The 25,159-nt window shown below is 34.5% G+C and overlaps 2 protein-coding genes, 1 long non-coding RNA gene and 1 pseudogene across 4 annotated transcripts; 3 read left to right on the top strand and 1 right to left on the bottom strand.

Moving 5' to 3' along the window:
* Positions 1 to 210: 210 nt before the first annotated feature.
* LOC144346264 (uncharacterized) lies at positions 211 to 1,247 on the top strand (annotated as a pseudogene).
* A 1,396-nt stretch (positions 1,248 to 2,643) lies between these two features.
* On the bottom strand, positions 2,644 to 3,261 carry LOC146750347 (transcriptional regulator QRICH1-like). The gene has a single exon (XM_085498670.1). The coding sequence runs from the start codon at positions 3,259 to 3,261 to the stop codon at positions 2,644 to 2,646; it is 618 nt and encodes a 205-aa protein (XP_085354796.1).
* A 9,767-nt stretch (positions 3,262 to 13,028) lies between these two features.
* On the top strand, positions 13,029 to 16,295 carry LOC144346937 (uncharacterized). The gene is made up of 4 exons (XR_014929446.1): positions 13,029 to 13,119; positions 14,324 to 14,663; positions 15,036 to 15,125; positions 15,515 to 16,295. It is a non-coding gene; the product is annotated as an uncharacterized LOC144346937 (long non-coding RNA).
* A 1,934-nt stretch (positions 16,296 to 18,229) lies between these two features.
* On the top strand, positions 18,230 to 24,843 carry LOC146750346 (uncharacterized). Of its 2 annotated transcripts, none has more exons than XM_085499245.1 (4): positions 18,230 to 18,308; positions 22,882 to 23,210; positions 23,584 to 23,673; positions 24,063 to 24,843. In XM_085499245.1, the coding sequence occupies exons 2-4, from the start codon at positions 22,887 to 22,889 to the stop codon at positions 24,237 to 24,239; spliced, it is 591 nt and encodes a 196-aa protein (XP_085355371.1). In that variant the 5' UTR covers positions 18,230 to 18,308; positions 22,882 to 22,886; the 3' UTR covers positions 24,240 to 24,843. The 2 variants fall into 2 exon arrangements, with proteins under 2 accessions (XP_085355371.1, XP_085355431.1); XM_085499305.1 differs by lacking the exon at positions 18,230 to 18,308 and adding an exon at positions 21,592 to 21,677.
* Positions 24,844 to 25,159: the final 316 nt, after the last annotated feature.

Here is a 25,159-nt window from a genome sequence, read left to right as displayed (position 1 = left end):
AAAAGCTCTAGCCAATCTGCATTTACTCAGCAGAGTTTGTTTTGTTTAAAAATAGAATCCAGCAACAGTGGACTTTATTGTATTACCATAACCAACACTGATTGGACCACGTAGAATTGCGTAAAAAATATTCGATCACGTGAATTTGGTGCTCTTTTGTGAGAACAGTGTAGCACGTTGTTGGGTAAACTCCGGAGATCCGCCAGAATCATGTCCGCTCAAGAATTTGCTGCTCCGGAAATTGACTGGGATTTGGAAAACTGGTTGTCCCAAATTGATGTGGACGACGCCGAGGACTTTAAACTGAGCGATATTCAAAAAGAATTCCGTTTTTTCTCCAGTTGACAGCAAACAAGTCGCCGAATACCAGCAGTCACGCAGACAACCAGACAACTCGCAGCACTACAAAATGGGGCGTCAAAACATGGAATGAGTGGAAAGAGCAACGTATTGTTAAAGTTGAGTATGATAAATCTGATGAAGAAGTGTATCATTTGGTTCCGTCTCTGGATGAAAATTTAGTCCAGAAGGAATTTGATTTCTGGCTATGTAAATTTGCCATTGAATGTCGGAGACAACAGTATCCGCCAGACTCGTTAATACAAATGTTCTGTGCCATTTACCGCTGTTTGAGCGATGATTGTAACCGTCCTGACCTAAATTGTATGGACCAGGGCAACCACGACTTCTTAGCTTTCAGAAATACGCTGGATGATGTCATGAAGACTCTCTCTCACTCTGGTATTGGTATCCGAAAAAACAAGCCGAGCCATTTTCGCTAAATGATGAAGAAAAGCTATGGGCACACGCGTTTGGTATAATTACCGCATTAGGCACGAGTTATGCAACCTACTTTTACACGTGTAAAATATTTGGACTACGTGCCGCTGATGAACATTCAACACTAACGGTAGACCAACTCCCCATGCACAGCGACGATATGGGGGGAGTACATGGTATTCCAGGGAAAACCATCGAAAACTGACCAGGGAGGATTCTACCGCAAACCAGGGCAAAAATTTAAGAGTATTAAACACTACGCGCAACCAGAAAACTTGTTTCGGACATATCTGACATTCTATAGAAGACCACTGAAGTCAAAGAATGGCGAAATAAAGTTAACTGCACAAAAGCTTGGTGTTCATACATTGCAGGGATACAGTAAGCAGATGACTGATCTCGCTGGGATAAAAGGTTATCATACTGGGCAATTCAGGAAAGGTATATTAGAATTTGCACTTCAGTAATGCAATGTTCGATTTCCCCGCTGATGAGAAATAGTCATAACTTTATGTCGAAAATAATCACTACTCGTTAACTCCATTTGTTCATGCAAACTGTTTGGTGGAATACCATTTAAATATTATATTCACTGGCACGATATGTCTGATTAATTTCACGCGATAAAGATTTAATGCAAACGGCTTTGGCGTGTTTTAAAAAAGCTGAACGATTGAACGTACTATAACAATTTATACCACTTTTGGTCACGTGCATCATTGTTCTCGCCAACGATTTATTCTTGCAAACAGGGTGAATTTATATGCAAATTGTAAAAAGCAACGCATTCGCAAATATGCAAAGTGTAAACGGTCACACTTTCATTCATATGCAAAGTGTATATGCTACACTTTGTATCAAAAGTGTTTACAATTAACATATCAATAGAAGCGTCACCGTTTACAATTTGCATTACAAATTAAACAAAGTGTATGCATTTAATCACACAAATCACAATGAGGGTGCAAATCGCACTAATTTAATTATACTTTCTATGGAAAAAAGTACTACAACACTACAATTCAATATTGACACATTTGTTTCCGTCCCGCATCTTAATTTGTTTAGAACAACAATCATTTGAACGACACATTTCTCTGAATTCTGCATGTGATGTTGCAATCACTGGTTCAGGCGGTGGCTGTTCATATCTTTCAACCTTAGGCTTGTGTACGGAATCGTCAATTACGATGGCTGAAATACCTGCTTTCGGTAGTTTAGGTTGCCCATCAAAGCCTTTTTCATACAACGAAGTCGCCACAGTAACCTAAAAGTATGAAAAGAATGATTTGAGAAGTAAATATACCGACATTTATTTGCATCGCGTTTGAAATACGTTTTCACAATGTACAATATTTGTTTTCAATCGGCGAAATTCAAACACATTTGAACCCATCCCAAGATCCCACCCACCCCAGAATCACTTGAGACAAACTTACCTTACCCGAGTGTTCAGTATGATACCCATCTATTCCAGCCAGATCACACATTCTTTTTGGATATTGTCGTAAAGTATTTACTCCAATCTTCTGTTTAGAAAATTTGAGCCCTCCGCTGGACGTCGGTAGAATGGACCTTTCGGTGGAATACATTGCAAATAACGTTTCAATAACTGAACAACACAACGCGTGTTGGAAGGATCGCCGTATTGGCGCACATTTTTATACGGGATTTTCCGCGAGTAATACAGTCCTCCTTGATTATTTTTACACGGTCTGCCATTAAATTCAATATAGTCAGCTTGATTGTCTGATCCTTGTACGAACTGTTCGCCTGTAAGGTTACTATGTTCGTCGACTGCTCGGAGAGCGAACACTTTACACACATAAAAGTAGACCGCATAACTCAAATTTGTAGCAGACTCTATGGAAAAACCTTATCCCACAATTTGTTTTCATCATCTGTGCATGGTTCAGCTTGACGTTTAATAACACCTATTCCCAGTCTGTCTATACTCTTCATTACACCGTCCAGGGTGTGATGGAATTCCATAAATTCCCGAGCATGTGTATCCATAAAGCACAAGTCAACTCTTTTGCATTCGTCACGTAAATATCTCTGAATTGCGCTACAAAGCACACGCAGGCTATTAGATGGATATTCTGTTCCGTCTTGTCGACGAGCCTCGACAACAAAGCGACACAACCAAAATGAAAGTTCACGTACACAAAATTCGCTGCATAATCTAGGAACAAATGTGAACACGTCACTACTGCTTACCCCGTGCTTCTCGACTCGTTCATTTCTGGCTCGGCCCCATTCATCCCACACAGACATTCCCCAGTTAGTACATCTACGCATGTTTTTTGGCACTCGCGAATTCTGAATGGCAGCTATCTGTTCATTGTCTACAGGTAAACCAAAACGTTGACGTTCTTGTTGTTTTGTTAACTTAAAATCTTCTTTTTCGTCACATTGAGAGCAAAATCTCTCAATGTCATCGTTGTACTCCGAATCGGAGATGTCAACGTATTCGACCATCACTGAGCGCTGCTTGCATTCGAAATGACAAGACCATGCTTTGTCACGTGGAAAATTCAAATGTATTCAAAATATTGACCAATGAGTGGAGTTTATTTGAAAAGACCATTCAGCAAGAAAGGCTTATTGGTCATATCACTTAACATCCAATCGTATTCGATGAACGCAGATGAGCTTTACTAATTTGAATCTCAAAGAGCATTCTCATGCAAATTTGAAGTGGCACTATCTCACGCACAACCGAAACAGTCACTAAAAATCTCTTGCAATTTAATCGTTTTATGCATGGGGCTGCGTGGTATAAGCCGTTAATCGCAACTCGTTGTCGTGCGTTTACAACTATAAAGGCCACAGTTTTTGTCAGCATCTTGTAAACGCACGAGGCCGAAGCCGAAACTGTGGCCTTTATAGTTATAAACGCACTCCAACTCTGCGATTAACTATACATATTGATATTTTACATTGCTATGAGGTGGACTGTTACAAGCTATTGTACTTTCATATTGATACATTGTATTTTATTTTAATTAAACAGGTTACGCAGGCAACCACGCTGTTCCGGCAAAATTTCGATGAGCAGCTAATAGCAGAAAGAACGGGTCACTCCAGTCTAGCAATTAGAAGCGACGAGCAGACGAAAGCGGTGTCAGACGCATTGCAGCCACCCAAACCGAAAACTGCGAAAGAAGCGAAAACGCATGACATATCCACCACCCCAACAGACGAGGACAAATCTAATACCACTGTCATAACAGATTCCTCCCAAGTGTCCGTGAATTTTGTAAAAGGAAATATGAAACTTGAAATACGTTTTTAAAATGTATCGTATAATCGTCATTGCGTATTTAAATAATTAAATGAAAATTCCACCTTTTTCTTTGTTTTCATTCAGTGGCCACCTGTTATGTTAATCAGCTGTTCACTCCTGTTGTGCTCATGGATATTTAAATTAACCCATTCATTATTAACAGTCCCGGCTTGTTAATCTATTGATCAAACAGTACCGTTAACAAGAATGCATAATTAATTAGGTTGAAACTGTCCGCTAACGAAAGTGAGAAACATAGTTAGAACAATGGGGACGAGACAAAAAGTAGTATAACTGATAGTTATACTAACTAATGTTATGAAAAATAGAAATAATTAAATTGGGAGTCGTCACAGTGAACAGCCATAGGATGCAATTGTTTACAAACAAGTGTCTAACCCCACTAGTCACGTATTTTAACGTGCGTTGTTATTGTCGCTTGTTATCCGCAGGTGAGGACCCCCCCCCCCCACTTTAAGTATGCTCATACATGTATAAGAAACAATAAACGTCGTTATCAATGCGAAGGCGTCGGTGTTTAATTTGTCGCCCTCTCGTGTTCGTATTTGCAAATTCTAGCAACTTTGTCGTACGCCACAATTACAGGCATGTTCAACCTTGTATAAACAATGAAATGATAAATAGTTCTTATCTATTCTGCATAGAATGATCTGAGTGTGTATTCAAACACTTATTGCATCTAAAGCTCCTATTTGATGTAGAATCTTTCTTCTTAAAAGTACGATACTAAAAGTGATCCGAATATTTACGCAAAAAACTGTCGTGTGTTAAAGCTCAAGGAACTTTTATCTGATATTATATTAGTAATTATACAATACAATTCAATTTTATTTCACCAGATAAAATGCATTGCACAAGTACAAAAAACGAAAATAGAGATGTAGTTCTAGTAGAATGATATTCACTGATAGCAGAAAAAAACTGATAAAGACAGTGAATTCATAAACCATATTAATGTATTGTTTAAGAGAAAAATTATATGAAATATGCTGGTAATAGTGAAATAACAATACTGTAAATTGAGTGATAGAGAAATAACAATAAAATTGATGTTCAATTATTTAAAAGAAATTGTTTTAGGGTAAGCTTGAAGCGATTTCTTGATGTTAATTTTTTAATAGAAATTGGAAGATCATTCCAGTGTGTTACTAATGAAAATGTTAAACTGTTTTTAAATTGAGCTTAGTTTTACTTTCGGAATTTCAAGTTTGTCAGAAATAATTGAACGTGACAAATAGAGTGAGAAATTGAAGAGTCATAATGATCCAGAGAACGAGCATAACGATCGCCCTCCAGGTCATAAATAAACATGCACGTTTGGAACTTGCATAATTTATGCACATCAAGAATGCCCAATCTTTTAAAGAGTGGTGAGCTACTTGCACGAGGACTAGAAAAAGTGGCTAAGCGAATAAATTTGTTCTGTAATTTTAAAATTGGATCTATAACGGTACTGACAGGGTTGCCCCATATATTTCAATACAATAGCTTATGTGTGAAAGAATGAGTGAACAATATCTGTGATCTGTCGAGAGTGACACCAAGATATAGCACAGAGGAAGCAATTTCAATAGAAAAGTTGTCAATATTTAATAAACTTTGCATAGTTGTCTTCTTTTGAGCTGTTTTAAAAACCATAAAATTAGTTTTATCAATATTTATTTTTTTTATCAATAATTTATTTGCCTTGCACCATGTACAAACCATATTCAATTCTGAATTAAGTAGGCCAATGTCAATAGAATCATTTTTAACGGAGTGAAACAGGTTTGTGTCGTCAGCAATAAACCTAAACTGAAAAATGTTTGATGATTTTACAATATCAGAGATATAAATTAAAAACAAGTGGTCCAAATATTTACCCTTGTGGGACTCCACATGAAATTACTTTATAATCAGAATTACAATTATTTAAATTAACATATTGCTGACGGTCCTCTAAATAAGATTCAAACCAACAATAAAATGTTATGGTTAATGGTGTAAAAAGCCTTCCCGAAGTCTATAAAAATACCGAATGTGATAAAAAAAACGTCATCTATTTGTTTTGAAATCTCAGCAGTAAGGTCAGTTAAAGCTAATTTGGTACTGTATTGGTTTTCGTCAAGAATTTGGAATTATTCTAGAAAAAGCACACATCTGTTTATCCAACTGCTTTATTAGGATCTAACTTATTGATCTTTTTTAAAATACCATGAAGACAAATTTGGCGGAAAAAGAATGAATGTGCTTGTCTACTATCAAGGTAATCATTCAAGTTGGCATTACAGGTGATTTTAAATGCATAATTTGGACCAACATTAACAAAATACGAATTAAACTTCTCAGCAATATCCCTACCCTCTGTCACAAATTCATCTGGGTTAATACTCACTTTAAGTTTATGTGAAAAACGATCATTACATGACTGATTATTCCGCAATTCGTTTATAACCTGCCATGTTTTATTGCTATTTCCAATAACATTTGCCAGCTTGCCACAAAAGTAAGACTTCTTGGCAATTTTTTACAATTGTGACAAAATATTACGATAAATTTTGTATTGAATGTGAATCGGTGAACTAAGACTTATCGCTTAGTTTTTGAGAAAAGTTTGTTTTGTTTTAATTGAAATGAGAAGCCCCCTAGGTAATCATGGTTTTTGTGATGATTTTTCTTAGGTAGATGTTTAGTAATGATATCACTAAACAAATTATGAAAATAATCATATGCTAAATTCGGATACAATAAATTATAAATATTTGTCCAAGAAATATTGGCCATTTTCGCTTCAAATGCATCTAAATGCAACCGCGAGAAGTTTATATCTAACCGACTTTCTGTTAAAAACATGATGTAGATCCCTGTATAGTGCAAACACTGGGAAATGGTCACTAATATCAGTTTTAATAGTACCTCCTTCGATGAAATAATCATAAAAATGCATGAGACAATGGTCTATTGTTGTGCATGTAGTACTAGTTACTAGTACTAGTCGGAACATCTATGATTTGTTGAAAATTATTTTCATTAAATATTGTAACGTATTCAAATTGTTAAATATTTGTACAACTACCATATTGAAATCACCTAGGAAAACACAACATTTTTTGTTATTAGAAAAATGTTCGAGACAGACAGACTCTAAAGAAATTCATGTACAGGTGTATTTGGTTTGCGATAGGTAACTCCTACTGTGATTTGTTTATTGCCTATTTGTATTTCCACGAAATTGACTTGATCATACACTCCTTACGTGTCAGGCTCGAGTTTCTTAATAGCACGATACTAGAAGTGATCAGAATATTTACTAACAATACTGTCATGTGCTTAAAGATTTAGAAACTTTTATCTAATATTATATCCCTAGAAATTGACTTGATCTTCTCTGTACCCAGGCTAATTTTAAGAGCTTGTTTAAGATATTGTGAGTTTCACTCTGCCTAACGTATACATAAGTCGTGTGTTAACTTAGTCATGTGACCCAAAACACCGTACCAGCATAAATAAACACGCTGTCGAATACCAGAATACATAATCTAATAGTTTGTCTATTTTAGGCCAGTTCATCAATAAGTAACATTCGTCTAATCACAGTCGGACTGCAAAACACATATATTCACAGTGATATATAAATGATAGAATAAAATGACTTACATGGAAACCATTAACAGAATTATGCACTCAGCTATAGAAGACACATGAAACACGACTTAATAATTACGGTATATCTCTTTTCAATTTCTCCAGAAGGGTAGATCATTTGAAAAAATTGTCTGTCCGCATAGTTGAATAAAAAATAGAAAAGATTAATTCAGATCAATCACGGTATTGTTAATTTATTAAAGAACATATAACAAACAAAAAACGTCGTTATCAATGCAAATGCGTCAGTTTATAACTTGATTTTTATGTCTCCCTCTGTTGTTCGTATTTGCAAATTTTACCAACTTTGTCGTACGCCACAATTACAGGCATATTCGAGCTTGTATAACAACCAAATAATAAATATTCCTTATTTACTCTACATAGAAAGGCCTGAGTGTGTATCCAAACATTCCTTGCGTCTAAGGATCCAGTTCGAACTCAATTGTTTCTACTTAATACTACGGTAGTGGTCGTGCTCAGAATATTTACTCACAAAACTGTCGTGCGATCTTGAGCTCTATATAACAATTTTGAAACTTTTTTAATATCATATCTTTAGAAATAAACTATTTCTGTATTCAGACCAACTACAGAAATCAGACTCAATACCTTGAAATTTGGCGTGTATAATTCTTAGCAATAAAGTATTCTGATTGGTTGAAAAACATATTTTGAGCAGATTTTAAGAGTATGTTTAACATGTGGGAGGTTTCACTCTGTGAAACCTACACCCGAACGTACGTTATTGGTCCGGAGATTTGAATGATCAACAAATGAATCACATGACCTAAAATACAGTATTAGCATAAATAAAACTCTATCGATTACCAGAATACATAACCAAATAATTTGTCACCAATACGTCAATACGTCATTTCGTGTAAACAGGCCAACACATATATTTACAGTGAGATATAAATGACTTGCATAGAAACCATTAACAGAATTATGCACTTAGCTATAGAAGACACATGTGTCACGACTTAACAATTACGGTATATCTCTTTTCAATTTCTCCAGCAGGATGGATGTTCTGAAAGATTGTCTGTCCACATAGTTTAATGAAAAATAGAAATTTTGATTTAGTGTCATTACAACTGTCGGTCTGCTTTCATTGTCACGTCAGCGAACAAATGACAAACCCTTCAAGACACAAAACGATATTTGTTTATATGTTGCTCTCTTCGATTTATGTTACTTAGCAAATAATTTATGGTATCACATGACGTGAAATTAAATTACATTTGAAATTACAATTAAATTTAATGTAGAAGGATGAATATAAAATCAGCTTGGTTTTAATTTAATAAAAAACTTTACTATTAAAATTCACAGCAACCATGGTACGAACACGGAATATCCCAAGTTATATATAATTCAATAGCTGTAGGTAGAAATTTTCAAATGTAGTTTGTGATACAGAGGACATCTTGAGCTTATAATACTTTGAGTTTTAACTCTATCCAACGAACACGCAAGTCGTCCGTTATTGGTCGAAAATTTAAAGAAATAGTCAACAACAGACTCACGTGACCAAAATATAATATTGAATTACTAAAGACGATCTCGAATACCGGAATTCATAACCAAATAATTTATCACTTCTAGCCTAGATCATCAACAACTTACTTTCATATAATCACAGTAGGAGTCAAAAACATATGTATTCACAGTTATATATAAATGATAGAATAAAATAACTTGCATAGGAACCCTAACAAGTAATATGCACTCAGCTGTAGAAGATACATGGGGCACGGATTGATTATCACGGTGTTTCTCTTTTCAATTTCTCCAGCAGGATAGACGATCTGAAAAGATTGTCTGTCCACATAATTTAATAAAAAATATATTAATTAATTAAATCGGGAGTCATCACCTACGCATGCAGTGAACAGCCATAGGATGCAATTGTTTACAAACAAATGTCTAATCCCGTTAGCCTTCACGTTTTTGTCTAACACATATATATTTACGGTGAGATATAAGTTACAGAATAAAATGACTTGTATTTGCAAATTCTAGCAACTTTGTCGTACGCTACAATTACAGGCTTATTCGAGCTTGCATAACAACCAAATGGTAAATATTCCTTATCTATTCTGCATAGAAAGACCTGAGTGTGTATTCAAACATTCCTTGCGTCTATGGCTCCAGTTCGAACTCAATTGTTTGTTCTTAAAAGTACGATACTAGAGTGGTCAGAATATTTACGCAAAAAACTTTCGTGTGTTTAAAGTTCCAGGAACTTTTATCTGATATTATATCCCTAGACATTGACTTGATCTTCACTGTATCCAGACTAGGTACACGAATCTGACACAAAAATACAAAAATTCGACATTTAGTGTATGTATAACGCAGGACAATAACATATTCTGATATTCTGAGAAGTTCTAGGCTGATTTTAAGAGTTTGTTTAACATGTTATATAGAAGATAATATTTGGTAATCGTAGTCCTAAATAACTATTAAAAATAGTTAACATGTTAGGAGTTTCACTCTGCCCAACGTTATTGCACGTTATTGTAAATAAAAATTATAGTTTTGATGTAGAAAAGTATAATTTTTTGTTATTTTCAGCTTTGTTTGTAATAAATAAACTATACTAGTACTAGTTTAGTATCAAAGTGATATATACAAACATTATGTAACTGAAAGCACTGATAAATAATGTGAGAAATCAGTGAGAAATTTACCTCTTTTATTGATTTGAACGTTAATTAATCAATGCTTATAAAATCAATTGTTGTTAGAGTTATCAGGGGGTAAATTCTCTCTACTCTCGGGTTCTCCACACTTGTCAGGGGGGGATCTCGTCTCGTCTCTCTATCTCGTCCCCTTGAGGTACGGGATCGGGAAAGTCACTTTAACTTTACAGTCAAATAAGGCACACACAACGAAATACGTTTCAGCTCTCGTCTTAGTCGATCTTTTGGAGCACTCTATAAGACACAGCGCCCTGGGGAAAAGTCCCCAAGACTCTCACAAGGCTGAACCAAGACTCGCCCAAGACTGGACTGCCTCAAGGCTCGCCCCTGGACTGGACTGGACTCTCCAGGACTGCACTCTCTCTACTTCTGCGTCTATCGTGCTGTGTTCGTCAAGACCAACTCAAACTCTCTTTATTCATTTTCAAAACTCTAACCAATTACAAAGCAGTAAAAAGACTCTAAGGCGTAAACTTCAATCATAAAGCCAATCAAACTAAGTACTGAATACGTCATATCTTTTGATCGTTCACTACATTAATAACTATGAATATAAACTGTCAGAATGAGTAGTCTAAAAAGCGGTGGTTATCTGGTAATTAGTTCCAAATCACTGAGCCAAGTTCCGTCCAAAAATTCAAATAGGCCTACACGATGACAGACATAACACAGCAATTCGCTAATAATCAGTTAATTAAGTCGGTCAACAGATACGCAAAAACAAATTCATGACAGAGTGTAAAACAGACTTTCGAAATAATATTTTGTTGAAGTGTCTAATATTTGAATTCTTATATTGTGTTACTTGTATGCATAATCGTTTCCCCTTACAGGCTTCTGTTGTATCATTGTATGCCCTTTAATACACAAACAAAAGTGTTTATTTACCCAAATGTAAACAACGGTTTTACTGCAAAACACGTTGCTAATTCGGAAAGCGGTTGAGACGGAAATTCGAATTTTCATGCAATGATGGTAACATGAACAAGAGGAAAGATGAATAAAATTATCAAAATCCAACTAGGCATTCGTTATGAACAAAAAAAACAGCCCGTGTCAGGCATAGAATGCTATTATGCAATGAGATCATGATGCACCTAAATTTTACTAAGATTAATAGCCATGCCATCACTTTATATATAATTTTTAGACCAAAGATAAACAACCAAAGGCTTTTCCAGCTAGGAATAGAGATAGATAGCGTGTATTGTCTTTGCTAATTAAAGCACCAAACGTACATCTCTAATTGGAAGAAACTGTAAAGCACCTTTCAAACATATCAGTAAACTCACCCTGGGAAAAAAAACGCATCGACCTTGGGTTGGCAGTTTCAGGTGAAATTTGTCTAGAAACGTAAAACGCGTATTCAGAACTTCAGAAATCTAGAAGGCAACTTGACGTCCCTCTTCCCTCAAACAATACCCGCTAAATGTATGAACAAATAATCATTAGTGAGCTTGCGATCGAAGGAACAATCTGTTAACTAAACTTTACAATCTGGCTACAAGGTGCACGATTATTCTGAATCACTGAACTTGTTCCTATTGAATGTGTAAAATGGACGATACAGATAGTGTAGACTTAGTATTTTTTTAGTTATAGTAGTGTATCTAGCATTTCGCAAAACCTAAAAAATAACTGACATATCAGTAAGAAAATCATCAGTGAGAAATGAGTGAGTACTACCTCAACATACGCAATATGGCTTTCTAAGTCATAACATTGATATGTTTGGAATTTGTACTTATGTTATATGTACAATTCGTCTATAACTGGCATCTGAATCTATTTACAGGACAATTGGGGCTGATTCTATTTTTTTTTTTTAAAATTGCGAAAAAAAACGTCCATTTTATTATTAAGCAGTGAAGCTCGCATAACCTGCCTACAGCAGTGGGATGAATAATTGTAGTGTATATAAAAAATGAATCTGCGCAAGAAAATAACACCACGGAAGAGTTTATTATGTTTTTAGTGTTATAGGTACAATTTCAAGCGATGTGAATGGAACATATATGAGCTAGTTTCAGCTAACAAAAAATAGTGAATAAATGGCTTTTGATCGCTCACCAAAAACAATTCAGGTCAGACTGATTTGTGTTAAGGTTTTTGTATTATTAGGAGAAGTATGTTTTGTTAACTTTTTCACTAGAATGTATGTTTTTATAAACTTGCTGTTACGTAATCTTTGTTCGAATAATTTTGTATCATGCGAATTCTTTGAATAGTTTAAAATATAGTGTTTAAAAGGAGAGATTTTTGAAAATTTCAAATGAATGATTACTGACACCCCTGTGGCAATAATGGTTTGGTTGATATCAGAGCAACATTTGAACAAATAAGAATAATACATTAACATGCTGGTTATAAATTGTTGTACTACTAAAACGTCATAACACTATAATCAATTAATTTTACATTATTACTTACTTGTTTTCGGTAAAACAAACTTCCCCGTTGTTGTTTTACCTTCCTTGACTTTGTATGCACACTGTTTTGACAAAGAACACATCAATATAGCTGACATACAGAAAAACACAAGGATTAAATAAACGATTAAAAGATAACAAAATTGCTAAAAATATTTATGTGATGACTCAAAGTAGTTATATTGCAGACACATAGGTAGCATCGTGAAATAGACATTAACTGGACTTGCAAGTTTGGACCGTCTTCACGACATCAATACAGGTTTGACTGCTTTTATATGATCTAAGACTTTGATAAGTATGTACGTAGTTTCACTATTGGTTGCCAAGTTTTGGATTCATTTCGTAGACAGATCCATCGTTATACGAACCAGTGAGTTGAATTATTTGCACATAATATGAAGTCTGTTTTGTGCCATGAGTGGGACCCGTGACTGTACATGTCTTACGCAATGTTTCTTCAACTCAAAACTACCATAAATAAGCATATCTGGATTGTTTTTGTCCGGGTTCGGTGTTGGCAGTCAATGCATAGCATGTCTAATATGGTAAAGCAAGTCACTTGAATATATACATGGTTTGTATTGATCTTTTGTTCATTGTCTAATCCTACAGTTACAATAGTAAGTAAGGCAATAATATTTGACCCTATGATACTTCAACTGAGGGATACCACGAAATCGTAATCAAAAATATTAATTTGATGCCCAGTTACGCTCAATGAAATTGTATTTATGGTCATATACATACACAGACATATTACAATATAATATCTATGTCGCTATGTGTGTCCATCTATTTTATCAAATGCTTTGCTCAGCAACAATTCAAGACAATATCAACTATATTTCTTTGTGGATGATGGCCGGGTATCTTTATATAAACAGATTGTTTTATATAAACAAATAGTTTACAATAATGTCTACCTCGATCAAAACCAAATATTTTATTATCCACATGAAAATTTCGTATTTAGGGAGGTGATCAAAATCAAACCATCAGTTCCCGACCCAGTAACCGCGGAGCCCCGGGGAGCTCCGCGCAAAATGCAAATTTATGCAAGAATGTTTATGAGCTAACTGTTCAGTGGGGAGCTTCCTTTTCTCGAGCGGACTGGATCAAATTGAAAGCCCATTGATTAACTTCAAAACAACATTGATTGCTGTATAAAAAAATAATGCTCGTACGTTTGTGCATTTTTAATGATATCGTACTATAACGGTTTATTCTGATCTATTTCTTAGCGTCGTGTAAATATCGTGATTGCTTATTTACCAAAACGTCGATCTCACAAAATTGTTGGCTGTAAATATTTGCTGTGTCACGTTGCTTTACTGTCGTAAAACACCGGACGACATGCGTTATAGCTGGCACTGTTTTTAATGTAGACAATTACTTCCCAATGCTTTATGTAACAATGCTTTATATTTTGTCCCGTATTAATTTATTTATCTATCTATTTCCAGGAGCCATGTTTGTTTCACTTTCATTTTGGAGTGTCATGATGATGGTAGTTACATCAAATGCTCAACATCACCCTGGAAACCCGGCTAGTGGCACTTGTACAGATTGTAATGATGTCATGTACGACAATGGAGTATGGCATAGTGTATGCACTGAGGACTTTTCCTGCCCACTTCACATAACAGACATTGAAAATACAATTGAGGGGAAAGATGTTAGGTTTCATGCAGCATTTTATTTTGGGAATGCAGCATTTTATTTTGGGAATGCAGCATTCGTACCTGGGACGAGTATGACGCAATACTCGCATCACGAATTGGTTCAATTAAAGAGGGTGATATAGTACGTTATTTCGTATTCCTCTGCCCATTTTTAGCACGCAATCAGAGATATAATTTTGCTATTTCAAGTCCAACAATATTGATGTTTTGACACATATAACGAGTAGTATGTTCATGTTCAGTATGTGCTATAGAAATTTCTAATTTCTGACGGGCCGGGTTTGTCCTTATTCCTACTTAGGACTTTTCCGAGTTCTGTTTGAACAAATTGGGTACTAAGCGAGACCTCGCGACATGTGTTGAAGTGTTTTTAAAATGTCACAATCACCTAACTAAGGAAATTCACAGTGTGGCCTAACAAGATTGTTATTATTATCCTGTATCATATGAACTAAAAAAAACGTTGAATATATCGACATACATTGGTTTACAGGGAACTGTAGCGGTGCCAACTGACAATTGTCAACTATGTGAGATAGATATAATAGGAGAGAAGTGGTGTCAATTTGTTTGTAAAATTGTGGTGAGTATCGTGCGATTATTTATATGTCAATATACACTACCATTAGTATAAAAGCATCAAGACAATTGTAAAACGAAAGCTTATTAGTTAGCGTTACGAGTTATATGTTGTGATGGTTTGATTATTGTACCATTTATTTATTTTTTAAAACATATAATACATTATTTCACACTACATGAACTGGAATCACTGAAAAAGTTAGTAACTGTTCAGATTGATTATTTGAGTTGATATAATAAAACTACCTGAAATAATGCAAAGTAATTTACAAATTAACTGAATTGCGTGGTGTGTAAGAAAACATTTTTGGGAAAACGTTGTATGTGTTTGTCTAATATTGCTGTTCAACATTGTTTCTTTGATTACTCAAATAACTGTTTTTGTTATAGGATTGCCCATCTGCCATCGCCGAGCAAGTCGAGTTAAAAGCGTCACTCCCTGAAAAAGATTCAACTCGTGATAGAATATGTTTGACTCGCAAAAATGATGAGCAAACAATCTATACTTGTCAATATTACTCTGATGATCCTAATATTGTCGATCATATGATTGAAGCTAGTACATAAGAAGATTATCAATAGTTTAGGGTATCTATTTACTGCTGACCACGTGCTTTAACGTGTATAAATGATATTTTCTGATAGGTCTACTCCGTTTGCAGATTATACTAAGTTGAGTTGGATCGTACACAGAATTCTAAAAGAAATGAATAGAATGAAAGAATTAATTAATTAATTAAAGGATTTATTTTAGACGATAGATCTATGTTTCATAGAATTGAGAGTCAATACTGTTTATTCAAATTTATATCTTGTGCGCCGTGCATATCAGCATACTGCATATATAAGATGATATAGAACATAGGTTGGGAATTATTGGGTATATTTATATTATTATTGAATTATATATACGCAAATAGCGCGAATATATATTCATAGTCAATGATAAGGATATTGAATTCGCTTGGTAATAAAATGTTAATTATTGGCCCAGGTCAAATTTACTGTAATTATTTTTGGATTTACTCACATCAGCGTAATTTATGACCATACGTCTAATAGCATGCACGGAATAATAGCATTCACAATTAAAGTTCATGTATCGGGGATAGTTAACTTCAAATGTCGATAACTGTGAAATAAATGATATTATTATGTTATTATACTGCAATTTTTTTGTAATTGTGAATTCTTACGTAGATTTCGTCATATAGACTTGTGGCTCTGTTGTTGTGACAGTTTCCAATGTTCCCATGAATGCAGTGAAACAGCTTCTTTATAGTTATATTTGTGAACAACATTGTCAGTAAGTTCTGTGCAAGATATGACTATCAATATATATTTTACATTTCACTAACTGTAGGTTTATGAGCGTTATGTGGTCATACATGTGTTCATACGTAGAGTGAACCTAATAATATAAAACTTTTTGATGTACGTTGTTGGTTAGTCTAGTTGGCTAGTTGGCTAGTGAGTCTATATAAGACCAGTTAAAGACCACCTAATATGATATTGCTTTTTGTTAACGGCGGGATTCAAATTGTGAGCGTCAGTCGTTGGGTGATCGTCGTTCTCCACACAAACCTAAACCACCCTCCCTCGACACCGTAAGTGACAGTGTCTAAACGAACGCCTGAACGCGGCTGTGTTCTCCGTGTTGTGACTTTGAACTGGATTGCGAACCTCGAACAAAGAAAAAGGATTTTTATAACTGGTGACCAACTAGATGAGATTGGGGAATTGAATGACAAAAAAATGCAAAAAAAAAAACTACGAATCACAGGCAAAAATACTTGCCACCAATAACAACCAGTGTCCCGTAGCTGCGTTCGAATTTTAGCTGACAAAATTGCAGTGAAATCTCACCCGGGTGATTGCCATCCAAAAAACACGGGACAATTCAGAATACGACGACGATATATGGTATTGTAATTCTCAACTATGGGTATATAAATTATGAGATGATGAAGGTAATTTCGAAATCTGCAGATTTTTGCAGAGTGTACACCGATCACAGTACAGAGCGCCGAAGTTGAGGCAAAGCATATCATGTACGTGTCACAAAAACGATGCGAGAATCCGATTTTACACCAACAAACCAGACATCTAGCATTTCGCAAAACCTAAAAAATAACTGACATATCAGTAAGAAAATCACCAGTGAGAAATGAGTGAGTACTTCCTCAACATACGCAATATGGCTTTCTAAGTCATAACATTGATATGTTTGGAATTTTTACTTATGTTATATGTACAATTCGTCTATAACTGGCATCTGAATCTATTTACAGGACAATTAGTGCTGATTCTATTTTTTTTAAATAATTGCGAAAAAAACGTCCATTTTATTTTTAAGCAGTGAAGCTCGCATAACCTGCCTACAGCAGTGGGATGAATAATTGTGGTGTATATAAAAAATGAATCTGCACAAGAAAATAACACCACGGAAGAGTTTATTATGTTTTTAGTGTTATATGTACAATTTCAAGCGATGTGAATGGAACATATATGAGCTAGTTTCAGCTAACAAAAAATAGTGAATAAATGGCTTTTGATCGCTCACCAAAAACAATCCAGGTCAGACTGATTTGTGTTAAGGTTTTTGTATTATTAGGAGAAGTATGTTTTGTTAACTTTTTCACTAGAATGTATGTTTTTATAAACTTGCTGTTACGTAATCTTTGTTCGAATAATTTTGTATCATGCGAATTTTTTGAATAGTTTAAAATATAGTGTTTAAAAGGAGAGATTTTTGAAAATTTCAAATGAATGATTACTGACACCCCTGTGGCAATAATGGTTTGGTTGATATCAGAGCAACATTAGAACAAATAAGAATAATACATTAACATGCTGGTTATAAATTGTTGTACTACTAAAACGTCATAACACTATAATCAATTAATTTTACATTATTACTTACTTGTTTTCGGTAAAACAAACTTCCCCGTTGTTGTTTTACCTTCCTTGACTTTGTATGCACACTGTTTTGACAAAGAACACATCAATATAGCTGACATACAGAAAAACACAAGGATTAAATGAACGATTAAAAGATAACAAAATTGCTAAAAATATTTATGTGATGACTCAAAGTAGTTATATTGCAGACACATAGTTAGCATCGTGAAATAGACATTAACTGGACTTGCAAGTTTGGACCGTCTTCACGACATCAATACAGGTTTGACTGCTTTTATATGATCTAAGACTTTGATAAGTATGTACGTAGTTTCACTATTGGTTGCCAAGTTTTGCATTCATTTCGTAGACAGATCCATCGTTATACGAACCAGTGAGTTGAATTATTTGCACATAATATGCAGTCTTTTTTGTGCCATGAGTGGGACCCGTGACTGTACATGTCTTACGCAATGTTTCTTCAACTCAAAACTACCATAAATAAGCATATCTGGATTGTTTTTGTCCGGGTTCGGTGTTGGCAGTCAATGCATAGCATGTCTAATATGGTAAAGCAAGTCACTTGAATATATACATGGTTTGTATTGATCTTTTGTTCATTGTCTAATCCTACAGTTACAATAGTAAGTAAGGCAATAATATTTGACCCTATGATACTTCAACTGAGGGATACCACGAAATCGTAATCAAAAATATTAATTTGATGCCCAGTTACGCTCAATGAAATTGTATTTATGGTCATATACATACACAGACGTATTACAATATAATATCTATGTCGCTATGCGTGTCCATCTATTTTATCAAATGCTTTGCTCAGCAACAATTCAAGACAATATCAACTATATTTCTTTGTGGATGATGGCCGGGTATCTTTATATAAACAGATTGTTTTATATAAACAAATAGTTTACAATAATGTCTACCTCGATCAAAACCAAATATTTTATTATCCACATGAAAATTTCGTATTTAGGGAGGTGATCAAAATCAAACCATCAGTTCCCGACCCAGTAACCGCAAGAAATTCTGATCTATTTCTTAGCGTCGTGTAAATATCGTGATTGCTTATTTACCAAAACGTCGATCTCACAAAATTGTTGGCTGTAAATATTTGCTTATACTAAGTTGAGTTGGATTGTACACAGAATTCTAAAAGAAATGAATAGAATGAAAGAATTAATTAATTAAAGGATTTATTTTAGACGATAGATCTATGTTTCATAGAATTGAGAGTCAATACTGTTTATTCAAATTTATATCTTGTGCGCCGTGCATATCAGCATACTGCATATATAAGATGATATAGAACATAGGTTGGGAATTATTGGGTATATTTATATTATTATTGAATTATATATACGCAAATAGCGCGAATATATATTCATAGTCAATGATAAGGATATTGAATTCGCTTGGTAATAAAATGGTAATTATTGGCCCAGGTCAAATTTACTGTAATTATTTTTGGATTTACTCACATCAGCGTAATTTATGACCATACGTCTAATAGCATGCACGGAATAATAGCATTCACAATTAAAGTTCATGTATCGGGGATAGTTAAATTCAAATGTCGATAACTGTGAAATAAATGATATTATTATGTTATTATACTGCAATTTTTTTGTAATTGTGAATTCTTACGTAGATTTCGTCATATAGACTTGTGGCTCTGTTGTTGTGACAGTTTCCAATGTTCCCATGAATACAGTGAAACAGTTTCTTTATAGTTATATTTGTGAACAACATTGTCAGTAAGTTCTGTGCAAGATATGACTATCAATATATATTTTACATTTCACTAACTGTAGGTTTATGAGCGTTATGTGGTCATACATGTGTTCATACGTAGAGTGAACCTAATAATATAAAACGTTTTGATGTACGCTGTTGGTTAGTCTAGTTGGCTAATTGGCTAGTGAGTCTATATAAGACCAGTTAAAGACCACCTAATATGATATTGCTTTTTGTTAACGGCGGGATTCAAATTGTGAGCGTCAGTCGTTGGGTGATCGTCGTTCTCCACACAAACCTAAACCACCCTCCCTCGACACCGTGAGTGACAGTGTCTAAACGAACGCCTGAACGCGGCTGTGTTCTCCGTGTTGTGACTTTGAACTGGATTGCGAACCTCGAACAAAGAAAAAGGATTTTTATAACTGGTGACCAACTAGATGAGATTGGGGAATTGAATGACAAAAAAATGCAAAAAAAAAACTACGAATCACAGGCAAAAATACTTGCTACCAATAACAACCAGTGTCCCGTAGCTGCGTTCGAATTTTAGCTGACAAAATTGCAGTGAAATCGCACCCGGGTGATTGCCATCCAAAAAACACGGGACAATTCAGAATACGACGACGATATATGGTATTGTAATTCTCAACTATGGGTAAATAAATTATGAGATGATGAAGGTAATTTCGAAATCTGCAGATTTTTGCAGAGTGTACACCGATCACAGTACAGAGCGCCGAAGTTGAGGCAAAGCATATCATGTACGTGTCACAAAAACGATGCGAGAATAAGATTTTACACCAACAAACCAGACATCTAGCATTTCGCAAAACCTAAAAAAATAACTGACATATCAGTAAGAAAATCATCAGTGAGAAATGAGTGAGTACTTCCTCAACATACGCAATATGGCTTTCTAAGTCATAACATTGTTATGTTTGGAATTTTTACTTATGTTATATGTACAATTCGTCTATAACTGGCATCTGAATCTATTTACAGGACAATTGGTGCTGATTCTATTTTTTTTTAAATAATTGCAAAAAAAAACGTCCATTTCATTTTTAAGCAGTGAAGCTCGCATAACCTGCCTACAGCAGTGGGACGAATAATTGTAGTGTATATAAAAAATGAATCTGCACAAGAAAATAACACCACGGAAGAGTTTATTATGTTTTTAGTGTTATAGGTACAATTTCAAGCGATATGAATGGAACATTTGTGAGCTAGTTTCAGCTAACAAAAAATAGTGAATAAATGGCTTTTGATCGCTCACCAAAAACAATCCAGGTCAGACTGATTTGTGTTAAGGTTTTTGTATTATTAGGAGAAGTATGTTTTGTTAACTTTTTCACTAGAATGTATGTTTTTATAAACTTGCTGTTACGTAATCTTTGTTCGAATAATTTTGTATCATGCGAATTCTTTGAATAGTTTAAAATATAGTGTTTAAAAGGAGAGATTTTTGAAAATTTCAAATGAATGATTACTGACACCCCTGTGGCAATAATGGTTTGGTTGATATCAGAGCAACATTAGAACAAATAAGAATAATACATTAACATGCTGGTTATAAATTGTTGTACTACTAAAACGTCATAACACTATAAGCAATTAATGTTACATTATTATTTACTTGTTTTCGGTAAAACAAACTTCCCCGTTGTTGTTTTACCTTCCTTGACTTTGTATGCACACTGTTTTGACAAAGAACACATCAATATAGCTGACATACAGAAAACGATTAAATAAACGATTAAAAGATAACAAAATTGCTAAAAATTTTTATGTGATGACTCAAAGTAGTTATATTGCAGACACATAGGTAGCATCGTGAAATAGACATTAACTGGACTTGCAAGTTAGGACCGTCTTCACGACATCAATACAGGTTTGACTGCTTTTATATGATCTAAGACTTTGATAAGTATGTACGTAGTTTCACTATTGGTTGCCAAGTTTTGCATTCATTTCGTAGACAGATCCATCGTTATACGAACCAGTGAGTTGAATTATTTGCACATAATATGAAGTCTTTTTTGTGCCATGAGTGGGACCCGTGACTGTACATGTCTTACGCAATGTTTCTTCAACTCAAAACTACCATAAATAAACATATCTGGATTGTTTTTGTCCGGGTTCGGTGTTGGCAGTCAATGCATAGCATGTCTAATATGGTAAAGCAAGTCACTTGAATATATACATGGTTTGTATTGATCTTTTGTTCATTGTCTAATCCTACAGTTACAATAGTAAGTAAGGCAATAATATTTGACCCTATGATACTTCAACTGAGGGATACCACGAAATCGTAATCAAAAATATTAATTTGATGCCCAGTTACGCTCAATGAAATTGTATTTATGGTCATATACATACACAGACGTATTACAATATAATATCTATGTCGCTATGCGTGTCCATCTATTTTATCAAATGCTTTGCTCAGCAACAATTCAAGACAATATCAACTATATTTCTTTGTGGATGATGGCCGGGTATCTTTATATAAACAGATTGTTTTATATAAACAAATAGTTTACAATAATGTCTACCTCGATCAAAACCAAATATTTTATTATCCACATGAAAATTTCGTATTTAGGGAGGTGATCAAAATCAAACCATCAGTTCCCGACCCAGTAACCGCGGAGCCCCGGGCAGCTCCGCGCAAAATGCAAATTTATGCAAGAATGTTTATGAGCTAACTGTTCAGTGGGGAGCTTCCTTTTCTCGAGCGGACTGGATCAAATTGAAAGCCCATTGATTAACTTCAAAACAACATTGATTGCTGTATAAAAAAATAATACTCGTACGTTTGTTCATTTTTAATGATATCGTACTATAACGGTTTATTCTGATCTATTTCTTAGCGTCGTGTAAATATCGTGATTGCTTATTTACCAAAACGTCGATCTCACAAAATTGTTGGCTGTAAATATTTGCTGTGTCACGTTGCTTTACTGTCGTAAAACACCGGACGACATGCGTTATAGCTGGCACTGTTTTTAATGTAGACAATTATTTCCCAATGCTTTATGTAACAATGCTTTATATTTTGTCCCGTATTAATTTATTTATCTATCTATTTCCAGGAGCCATGTTTGTTTCACTTTCATTTTGGAGTGTCATGATGATGGTAGTTACATCAAATGCTCAACATCACCCTGGAAACCCGGCTAGTGGCACTTGTACGGATTGTAATGATGTCATGTACGACAATGGAGTATGGCATAGTGTATGCACTGAGGAATTTTCCTGCCCACTTCACATAGCAGACATTGAAAATACAATTGAGGGGAAAGATGTTAGGTTTCATGCAACATTTTATTTTGGGAATGCAGCATTCGTACCTGGGACACGTCACTATGAGTATGACGCAATACTCGCATCACGAATTGGTTCAATTAAAGAGGGTGATATAGTACGTTATTTCGTATTCCTCTGCCCATTTTGTAGCACGCAATCAGAGATATAATTTTGCTATTTCAAGTCCAACACTATTGATGTTTTGACACATATAACGAGTAGTATGTTCATGTTCAGTATGTGCTATAGAAATTTCTAATTTCTGACGGGCCGGGTTTGTCCTTATTCCTACTTAGGACTTTTCCGAGTTCTGTTTGAACAAATTGGGTACTAAGCGAGACCTCGCGACATGTGTTGAAGTGTTTTTAAAATGTCACAATCACCTAACTAAGGAAATTCACAGTGTGGCCTAACAAGATTGTTATTATTATCCTGTATCATATGAACTAAAAAAAACGTTGAATATATCGACATACATTGGTTTACAGGGAACTGTAGCGGTGCCAACTGACAATTGTCAACTATGTGAGATAGATATAATAGGAGAGAAGTGGTGTCAATTTGTTTGTAAAATTGTGGTGAGTATTGTGCGATTATTTATATGTCAATATACACTACCACTAGTATAAAAACATCAAGACAATTGTAAAACGAAAGCTTATTAGTTAGCGTTACGAGTTATATGTTGTGATGGTTTGATTATTGTACCATTTATTTATTTTTTAAAACATATAATACATTATTTCACACTACATAAACTGGAATCACTGAAAAAGTTAGTAACTGTTCAGATTGATTATTTGAGTTGATATAATAAAGCTACCTGAAATAATGCAAAGTAATTTACAAATTAACTGAATTGCGTGGTGTGTAAGAAAACATTTTTGGGAAAACGTTGTATGTGTTTGTCTAATATTGCTGTTCAACATTGTTTCTTTGATTACTCAAATAACTGTTTTTGTTATAGGATTGCCCATCTGCCATCGCCGAGCAAGTCGAGTTAAAAGCGTCACTCCCTGAAAAAGATTCAACTCGTGATAGAATATGTTTGACTCGCAAAAATGATGAGCAAACAATCTATACTTGTCAATATTACTCTGATGATCCTAATATTGTCGATCATATGATTGAAGCTAGTACATAAGAAGATTATCAATAGTTTAGGGTATCTATTTACTGCTGACCACGTGCTTTAACGTGTATAAATGATATTTTCTGATAGGTCTACTCCGTTTGCAGATTATACTAAGTTGAGTTGGATCGTACACAGAATTCTAAAAGAAATGAATAGAATGAAAGAATTAATTAATTAATTAAAGGATTTATTTTAGACGATAGATCTATGTTTCATAGAATTGAGAGTCAATACTGTTTATTCAAATTTATATCTTGTGCGCCGTGCATATCAGCATACTGCATATATAAGATGATATAGAACATAGGTTGGGAATTATTGGGTATATTTATATTATTATTGAATTATATATACGCAAATAGCGCGAATATATATTCATAGTCAATGATAAGGATATTGAATTCGCTTGGTAATAAAATGTTAATTATTGGCCCAGGTCAAATTTACTGTAATTATTTTTGGATTTACTCACATCAGCGTAATTTATGACCATACGTCTAATAGCATGCACGGAATAATAGCATTCACAATTAAAGTTCATGTATCGGGGATAGTTAACTTCAAATGTCGATAACTGTGAAATAAATGATATTATTATGTTATTATACTGCAATTTTTTTGTAATTGTGAATTCTTACGTAGATTTCGTCATATAGACTTGTGGCTCTGTTGTTGTGACAGTTTCCAATGTTCCCATGAATGCAGTGAAACAGCTTCTTTATAGTTATATTTGTGAACAACATTGTCAGTAAGTTCTGTGCAAGATATGACTATCAATATATATTTTACATTTCACTAACTGTAGGTTTATGAGCGTTATGTGGTCATACATGTGTTCATACGTAGAGTGAACCTAATAATATAAAACTTTTTGATGTACGTTGTTGGTTAGTCTAGTTGGCTAGTTGGCTAGTGAGTCTATATAAGAC

This window comes from Saccoglossus kowalevskii, chromosome 1 (assembly GCF_978046115.1).
Source record: "Saccoglossus kowalevskii chromosome 1, keSacKowa6.1, whole genome shotgun sequence".
NCBI lineage: Eukaryota > Metazoa > Hemichordata > Enteropneusta > Harrimaniidae > Saccoglossus > Saccoglossus kowalevskii.
This window is presented reverse-complemented; position numbering and strand designations above follow the sequence as displayed.

Excerpts from the sequence above, each read along its gene's own strand:
- LOC146750346 (XM_085499245.1), top strand. The coding sequence starts at position 22,887 with ATGTTTGTTTCACTTTCATTTTGGAGTGTCATGATGATGGTAGTTACA. Across the intron at positions 23,211-23,583 it reads CAATTAAAGAGGGTGATATA|GGAACTGTAGCGGTGCCAAC; the intron begins GTACGTTATTTC and ends ATTGGTTTACAG. Across the intron at positions 23,674-24,062 it reads AATTTGTTTGTAAAATTGTG|GATTGCCCATCTGCCATCGC; the intron begins GTGAGTATTGTG and ends TTTTTGTTATAG.
- LOC146750347 (XM_085498670.1), bottom strand. The coding sequence starts at position 3,261 with ATGGTCGAATACGTTGACATCTCCGATTCGGAGTACAACGATGACATT.